General features: G+C 41.8%; 2 protein-coding genes across 3 annotated transcripts; one reads left to right on the plus strand and one right to left on the minus strand.

Annotated features, from left to right (window-relative positions):
- Positions 1-362: 362 nt before the first annotated feature.
- On the minus strand, positions 363-5,490 carry slc6a7 (solute carrier family 6 member 7). 2 transcript variants are annotated; one of them, XM_061299216.1, is made up of 14 exons: positions 5,277-5,490; positions 3,950-4,172; positions 3,427-3,558; positions 2,952-3,144; positions 2,742-2,880; positions 2,537-2,671; positions 2,343-2,446; positions 2,139-2,263; positions 1,952-2,064; positions 1,745-1,882; positions 1,572-1,671; positions 1,368-1,486; positions 1,115-1,288; positions 363-1,039 (listed from the first exon to the last, which is right to left on the minus strand). In XM_061299216.1, the coding sequence occupies exons 1-14, from the start codon at positions 5,340-5,342 to the stop codon at positions 878-880; spliced, it is 1,923 nt and encodes a 640-aa protein (XP_061155200.1). In that variant the 5' UTR covers positions 5,343-5,490; the 3' UTR covers positions 363-877. The 2 variants fall into 2 exon arrangements, with proteins under 2 accessions (XP_061155200.1, XP_061155201.1); XM_061299217.1 differs by having other exon boundaries at positions 5,321-5,481.
- Positions 5,491-5,550: 60 nt separating this feature from the next.
- On the plus strand, positions 5,551-8,393 carry LOC133168018 (SLAIN motif-containing protein-like). Its single transcript, XM_061299218.1, has 8 exons — positions 5,551-6,876; positions 6,954-7,087; positions 7,163-7,288; positions 7,375-7,467; positions 7,524-7,588; positions 7,651-7,708; positions 7,791-7,913; positions 7,986-8,393. The coding sequence occupies exons 1-8, from the start codon at positions 6,557-6,559 to the stop codon at positions 8,198-8,200; spliced, it is 1,134 nt and encodes a 377-aa protein (XP_061155202.1). The 5' UTR covers positions 5,551-6,556; the 3' UTR covers positions 8,201-8,393.
- The last annotated feature ends 82 nt before the right edge of the window (positions 8,394-8,475 follow it).

Below are 8,475 nucleotides of genomic sequence, written 5' to 3' on the forward strand. Positions count from 1 at the left end.
CAGAAACGAGCGAACCCAAACTCATGAGACAAAACCGCGGGAAAACGTGTACGCAACATCCGCTATTTTGCATATATCCCGCAGCCATACGTCACGTCTGTCTCGTTGTGTTATTATGAATAAAAGAATCAATTATTTGCTGTATAATATGCCGTTTATAAGCTTTATTTAGGTTACGATTGCCCCGAGCTTCTTTATTTTACACTAAAATGTCTACATCAAAGTGTTTGTCAGTGGATTCGCTTCAGTACTTTGATTCATCACTGCCCTTTTCTGGTAGCATAGCGTACGTGCTTGTAGAAAAGTAATGATACTGTTCAAGTAATTACAAATAAAATTATGAAGAATTAACCATTCAGGAAAACGATTTAAAAAGTCAATTTTATTCAACTTACCTCATACCAGATAAGGTGTCTTTACAGGGATATTAAATGAAAAAAAATGAAAAAAACAGCACACAGAATAAAAACCAATTTCCATCCTTATATTAAAAACAATTTAAATACACAGTATACAGCTATGTTTAAATGACTGACGGAATATACTTTACAATAAGAAGTCAAGAATCTTTACTGACAATTGGCCCTGTGAATTGTGTAAGTCTGCAATAAACTAGATACTATTGTAAAATAAACATCATTTGGCATTTTATTTAAGCTATTCAGTTTAAATTTGAGGTGTTAACAGTCCACTTTGAGAAAACATTGAAACAATTTAAAAAGATAAGTGATAAATAAAGCAGCATTATCTAGCAATAATTTTGCGTGATAAAATATGGTGACGGGTTTTATCCCAACCTAAAGAAAATTAAGTCATAATATTTTAAGTTCATTATAAAAACAAATATCTGCTCCCCTCTGAGTGGTTCCTCATGTCGTCAAAACGGTCTCCCTTCCTCCCATGTCATCGCAGTAAAGTCCATGTCAGTGAGAGTGACTGAGAAAAGATCCTCCACCCTTTCGGCAGCCACATTCCCCCCCACTCCCCCTGCGACGTTTGACCGCCAGGAGTTCAGTGGTTGAATTGATTTGTGGAAACGCTGCAGAAAATAAGCACGTGACACAATGTAAAGCTTCAAATTTAGATTCATCCTTGAACAGGTCATGATACTGACTTCTTTCAGTGTTCCAGTTTCCTTGCAGATGGCTACAATGGCCCAAATGAGGATCTGCAGACAGCACGTCGTAGCCATGCACACCCCCAACGCTTTGCCCCAGCGAGGATACACGTAGCTGCCGTAATGGAGAGACGTGCTGTACATCTCAATGAAGATGTAGGTCAGGATAAACTACAACCACAAACAGAAACCGTATGAGTCCAGGGGGACGACAATGTCGACTACTAAGGAAGCTCATGTGTTCACTCACCAAAAGAAGAAACGGCGTGAAGAATACCCAGCATGCTTTGAAGTACAACAAAACTTTGGTGCACCAGGGAGGGCAATAACGGATCATGTCGATGATGTCCTGGCAAAACTGGTTGACTCCTGATAAACCAAAATGACAGTTATCACCCAGAATAAAAATGAAGAGAACATGGATTATGGGCTTCAGGGAAGCAATATGGACTACCATAGACGAAGGAGATGCCAAGGCACATGAAGAGGGTGAGGATGATGAGACCAAAACTAGTGCTGAAGGAGTCAATGAGAGTGAACCAGTAAATTCCCCCCTATGACGACAAAAAGGAGGATGGTGGTTGCAGTGTGTATTTATAATTAAAAAAAGAAAAAAAAAAAACCTACATCAGTTACTAAGAGAAGACCCATCAGGTAGAGGCAACTGCAAAGCACGGCAAGAAACAACGACTTGTGCTTGGTGTTCCTCCGCAGTTGTGGAAACTCATCCAGTACCGCAGTGGTTATGCCCTCGATGTTGCCAAACTGTGACATGGTAGAGCACAAAGGATCATCAAGTGTGCAGGTCAAGACAGAAACGCCAATATGTCTTACAAGCGTGTCAATCCCCAGCATGAAAAGCATCAGGAAGAAGAGCACGGACCAGAACGCTGAGCCTGGCAGAAGAGCGAGGGCCTCCGGGTAAGCAACAAATGCTAATCCAGGACCTGTGACGAAAAAACAAAAAACATGATTTGAGCAGAGAAAACACATTTTGCAAACATGTGAAGTTATAATGTACCGGAAACTGCCACGTTTTCAACCGGCACCCCTCTCCTCCACGCCATGTGGCCCAGAACTGAAAATATAGCAAAACCTGCAAAAAAGCTTGTGAGGCAGTTTCCAGTGGTGATAATGATCGTGTCTCTGAAATAAAAATAAAAAATAATAATAATAATTAAGGGGACAACGTCATTTCCCGTGTTGCTCATGTAAGTGAACTCACCTGATGACATTGTTGTCAAACTTATTATAGGAGGCCATGGAAAGCACTCCTCCAATCCCGATACCCAACGAGTAGAAGATCTGTGAAGCTGCATCATTCCAAACCTTTTAAATATGTGAGCGGGAATAGTTCAGGTTAAGGAAAAATAATCTGCGGTGGTTTGTGACGCCATCAAGAACATTACTGCTCATTACCTGCGCGCTGGTTAATCGTCTCCAGTCGGGCGTGAGGTAAAAAGCGATGCCCTGAAGAGAGCCTTGGAGAGTAGCACCTCTTATGATCAAAACTAGCAGGATCAAGTACGGGAATGTAGCCGTGACATAAACCACCTAAAAACACAAAGCGACTGTGAACACAACTCACACAAATCACGCGATGATGACTTTGGAAGCGAGTGACCTTGCCAGCGCTGTGGATGCCCTTCAGCATACACAAGAAGACGATGACCCAGGCAGCCAGGAGGCACAGGGCCAGAGGCCAGCGGACTGGACCTGGGTCATGAAGGCCCGCGCTGTTCACCACACCCAGCACACGCTCACTTAACAAAAATCAAATAAAAGCATTGGTGAGTCTCATGAGAATGAAATGTCTGCTGTCATGCGCACTTACTTCCAGAAGATCTCCGAGGGGCTGAGACTTTGCCCACTGGAGCCGTTGCAGATGGCAGCGTTGGCGACGGCGTCGCATGACCAAGGCAACGGATATTGGAACGAGCTGCCCAGGTAATAAAACGTCCACGCCATAATGACGTTGTAGTAAAGAGACACCAGCACAGCCACGCACAGCATGCCAATGCCGATACCTGCAACATTGAAAATCACCCGCCTTTAAGCCCTTACAATTCATTTTGTGTGTTGGCACCAGCCCCATTTAAGTGCTCGCTGAGCGTAAAGATATGCATCTTGAAATGTTGGGCATTATTCAAATCTCCAGAAACGCAGTTTTTTTATCAGTATATCACATGTCCCGGCAAGTGGCCACAAGGTGACGCAAAATCTCCATGGTCTCATGACCGGGTAGGTGGCCACAAGGTGGCGCAAATTCCCTGTATGTTGGTAGATAGCTAATAAATGTTCTGTGGTACCTTTAAGCAGAGGGCAGCATTTCCATACGGTGACCGGGCCGGCTGCTCCGTACTGGCCGAGACACAGCTCCATGAGGAAGAGCGGAACGCCCGTAACAAAGAGCATGATGAAATAGGGGATAAGAAAAACACCTGGGAAAGTAGAAAGACAGGTCTCGAATTTGAATACATTGGTGTATTGGTTAAGATGTGGTCAAAGAAGGGGAAATAATAATAATAATAATAACTGGGATTTATATAGCGCTTTTCTAGGTACCCAAATGTCCAGTTTGTTGTTAAGGGGTTTGGGCATTACATTTACTCGAGTACATTGGACGTGAAGCTGCATAGCAGAGAGAGTGGGACGAACGAATAATAAAAACTAAGGATTAGTGGAGTATTTAAGTTCAATCGAATGAATGGCGAGCCAAAAATGATTACAAAGGCAGATCACACCCAGATTTGCTCAAATAGGTGCGACAAAAGTGCAAAGGCAAACACAAAAGGCATGCAAATATGCTTGATATCTGCACCCCTCCCTTACCTCCTCCATTGCGATAGCAAAGGTAAGGGAACCGCCACACATTCCCTAAACCCACGCAGTATCCGAGGCAAGAAAGCAGGAACTCGTACTTCCCGCCCCAATGACCCCTGGAGATGGTCGCGTTCGAGACGGGTTCTGGACTCGGAGTTGGAGACTCGAGCTGTGATCCGGCGGTCGTGTGGTTTAGGCTGTTTGCCGTATGCCCATTCAAATTGATCGAATTCTACAAGACAAAAAACAGACTAAATGTAATTGAATAACTGAGTTGAGATAATATCTCAACTTGGCATGTTAAACGCATATTGTTCCGCCTCGCTGTCAAAGTTAAAAGGAACAATTTTCACACGTTGCTGCCAAGGGAGGAAGTTAAGATAATGGCAGTTATTCTACTTTAGGTGCTGTCGAGTTGTGAGGTATGGCATATTTATGAAGCGCAAATTATACAGGCTGTCAGTCACACACACATATATTCAAAGGTCTTATGAGACCTCATCAAAGCTTGACTTCCTGAAGCATCAACTCAGCGAGCATCTAAACTTTAGATGAATAACAATCAAGAATAGTAAAATGATACTTAAATCATTGCTTATGTTCCTCATAAAGGTTTTAAGGTGATGACAATTTGATTTTAGAGCAGATTGTTTCTACAGCATTCCCATCAATTCTTGTTTTTCCTAACAAATCTGAAATTACCCTGGAATGGATCGTGGGGGCTTCTGAGTTTTGGGTTATGCTGCGAAAAGACGTCCTCAATGCAATATAATATTGCCAGGTTTTTCTTTTCTTTCTTTTTTTAATGAAAAAAAACTTCTCTAATTTCATCACTCTCCATTGGCATATTTCTTTTCAATATATATTATGTTGGTGTCAAATTATTATTTTTTTTCCAAAAAAAATTGACTTTTCTAACGAGGACATCATACAAATCTCTCAAGGCACATCGATTATAGATCGTTTGATTTATTTGTGTAATTATTCCCAATGAATCAATTCATCAAACGCATTTTTTTTTTGTAGCTAGAAATCCGATCCTGTGTACAAACGGGACAACATGGAAGAACAGTTTAGCATCTCCATGAAACGAGGCTAAACTTTCTCTCAATTCAGTATAACGGCTCATTAAGATTACAGATACAAACACAAATTGCTATACGGTTTTTGTCGACAGTAACGAGTAAAACAAATATGTGGACGGACAGGTTTGACAACTTCATCTCTGCTTTGTCTTCGAGTAAGCGAAGGAACTTTACCACTACAAATTAAACAGCATCTTAGAAAAACAAATTCTAACTATATTTATTGGTAGAATACGAAGCTTTAACACTACCTGGGTGATGCTGGGCCTGACTAAAGAGGGGCTGACGAGTTCACCTTTGCGGCCGTCGTCCCTCATCTCCAATTCCACCCACTGGCACAGGTGGTTATTGAGCTATTGGATCCACATGCTGCATAGTACTGCTTTACGGTTATGGATTAAAAAAAAAAAAAAAAAAAAAAAAAGTACTTCGCCGTTTGCGAGCTGTTCGTAAGGCGGATACAAGTAAGCAGGGGCGTGGAGGTGAAGTTTGGGGGGGTGGGTGGGGGAGGTGCCGCAGGAAAAACACCTCCCACTTTCTTTGCTATGACGTCACGGAGGTGAAGCCAGTTTGAATTTAGCCTGATTTGATTTAGTGATTTGGTATTTAACTTTAAAGGGTTAAGGTTAGTCTTTATGATCTGTGTTTTTAAACATTTAATTCTTATTCACCTATGTGCAATACATTTTAATTGCATTTATTATTTTATTTGATACCTTTAAAGCACCTGTCAAACTCAAGGCCCGGGGGCAAGATGCGGCCCGCCACTTCATTTTATGTGGCCTGCGAAGACAAATTGTGCATCAAATTCGTGTGTCATTACTAGAATGGCGAATTGTCTTCACTTTTAATATCTTTTTTAAAAATATTTGACCAATTTTTACTCGTCTGATTTGAAAACGAATTATTTGTCAGTTTGTTTTGTAGCTTTTACTGTATATATGAGGTGCTCATACATTTTCACATTCATAATGGCCCTCCGAAAGAAGCTATGACTACAATGCGGTCCGCGAAAAAAAATGAGTTTGACACCCTTGATTTAAAGGGACAGTGTGTGTTTTCTGCCACCTAGTGGACATTAATAGAATTAAATGACATGAATTTGAAGCACATGCATTATTGTAATACTGTACACGTTTGTATCTGCAAAAATGAGGTATAGTGTTAGCGTAATTGTCAAATGTATGAAATAATTGCTGCAGGTTATCATGGCCAAAGTGTCAGCTGACATTTCTTTTGGCAAAAAAATCACATTTTTAACACAGCTTGTATTCCGGAATATCAAAGTGTTCCTTGATAGTGTGCTGCTAATTGACTTTTTTCTTTCTTAGCAGGAACTTGGCAACACTTTAATCCACATAATCTTGTGATGCTTTTCTAAATCCATCCAATCTGTTGCGGCTCTATAATTAACAGCTCTGCTCTAGAAATCTGGGTCATTAGATCGAAGCCCGAGTGCTGCATCGTGTGCTGAGCAAGTTTTTAACCGAAACTCAGGATTGAGAAACGTGTCCCCGCTGAGGATACCCAAATGGATACTCAAAACCTGGCCATACAAAACTGGAGTTTGGATTTATGCTCAAACCATCCTATTTTCCAGAGCGAGGGAAAGTCAGATTCACGTCCCAGCGTGTGGGCCGAACCAACGGGAATGAAGAGTTGCACTTCTCGGTCTTTTGCCAGGGATGCTAGGATGAGACTAGATTTTTTAAAGTTTGGATATAATTCTCAATTGTCCTCCCCTGCCAAGGATGATGATGATGAAAAAGAAAAAGACCCAGGAACACATACTGTTTTTGACTTAGTGGATCTTCTTGAACTTAAAGATGATAAAGAGGATCACGAAAGCTGGTAGGTACCATCAAAATATATCACAAATTAAACCATTTTTTTATTTTTTTTTACTGAATTAACTGGATCCCACACAGGTTATATGAATCTCCAAAAAAGCAGATATCAGAGGACAACCAGTCACCTCTGAGATGGTGTCGACACATCTTGGATAATCCGAGTCCTGAAATGGAGGCCGCATCTCGTTTACTTCGCAATAAACTAAATCAAAGTAAGCTACACAAAAGCACCACTTCCCCTTCAAACATGTCGTGACTGATCTCATCGCACTTTTATTTCCATACAGAAACAAGCAGTTCCTACAGGAGTATCTTTTACAAACAGCCTGCAGGGCAAGATCACACCGACAGTGCATGTGTGGATCCTCACAATGACAAAATATCTACAAATACGACACACGACACCTCTTTGGGTATTAGCGCCTGAAATAAACCTGAAGTAAATCTAACATTGACAGTAAACATGTCATTCATATCCCAAATGTTTGTATTTAAACAGATGATCTGGCTATGCCCTGTGAGTCCATGACTACCAGCTACAAATTGCAGGACATCACAGATGTTCACCTAATGGCCCGTATACAAGAAGACAGTAAGTCGAACACAATTCTATTGTTGTCTCGATGTAACCCGGTGTCCATATTGTAGGTTTACGACAGGACTACATTTCCACGCCCGCCGGTGTTTCAGACCGAAGAAGTCCTGAGCCACAAGTAATCCTTGACACGTTTAATATAGATGCAATGGGAAGGAAATACATCTTGTGTCGTCACAGGTTCGACTTCGTCAGCAAGTCACCCAGTTCAAGTTGCTCAAAAGAGCTCAAAATCGAGGTATATAAAGAATTCGGATTACCTTCTCTGATGATATCCTTTTTTTAATATATTTGCGTGTGTTGACCTCTGAATAAAACAGCCAGGACAGAATCCCCCCTTCGGACCAGCCTTCGTTCACTCCAGGCTCTGAGAAACAGTCGGAGTTTGGACACCGATGACTGCCTGCCTGATCATCAAACACCAAACACAGCTTTACCATCAGGTAAGGAGAAATTGTTGTGGATGGACAGAAAACTGGACTAACTTTAAATATCTTTTGTCTCTTATGTGGAAGCATCCACTAAGTCTAGCGACTGGTCACAATTAGCGAGCGGGTCTTCAGTGCACAAGACGGCCACGAGGGAAGTGCAGAGGTCTCAGTCTCTCAGCCCCCGTAGGATCTCTCATCATGCTAAGAGATATCTGTCTGTTAATGCGTGTGTTTATGCTTCACCTGAGAGGTCAAGCACTGCAGCTTGGGGCGGCACTTCGCCATCAACGCGAAGGTGAATCACCTCGGCCGACACTATTCGGCGGAAACATAAGGGCACATTGTTTGACTGTGTTCAGTTGTTTATAAAGCCGCTGATTGGATGAGAGCAGGACGCTTGCAACGACATTGTCTTGCATTTATCCGGTTGAATTATTTCTTTTTATAGCTGAGTTACCATAGCGGACGTAATGGTGTTATGTAACGTATCCTCGACGAGGGGACCGTTTACTAAGCATTCGATTAGAAAGCACCTCTCACAGGCTGCAATTTTTTTGTAATGTACTTTACAGCT

This window comes from Syngnathus typhle, linkage group LG15 (assembly GCF_033458585.1).
Source record: "Syngnathus typhle isolate RoL2023-S1 ecotype Sweden linkage group LG15, RoL_Styp_1.0, whole genome shotgun sequence".
Taxonomy (NCBI): domain Eukaryota; kingdom Metazoa; phylum Chordata; class Actinopteri; order Syngnathiformes; family Syngnathidae; genus Syngnathus; species Syngnathus typhle.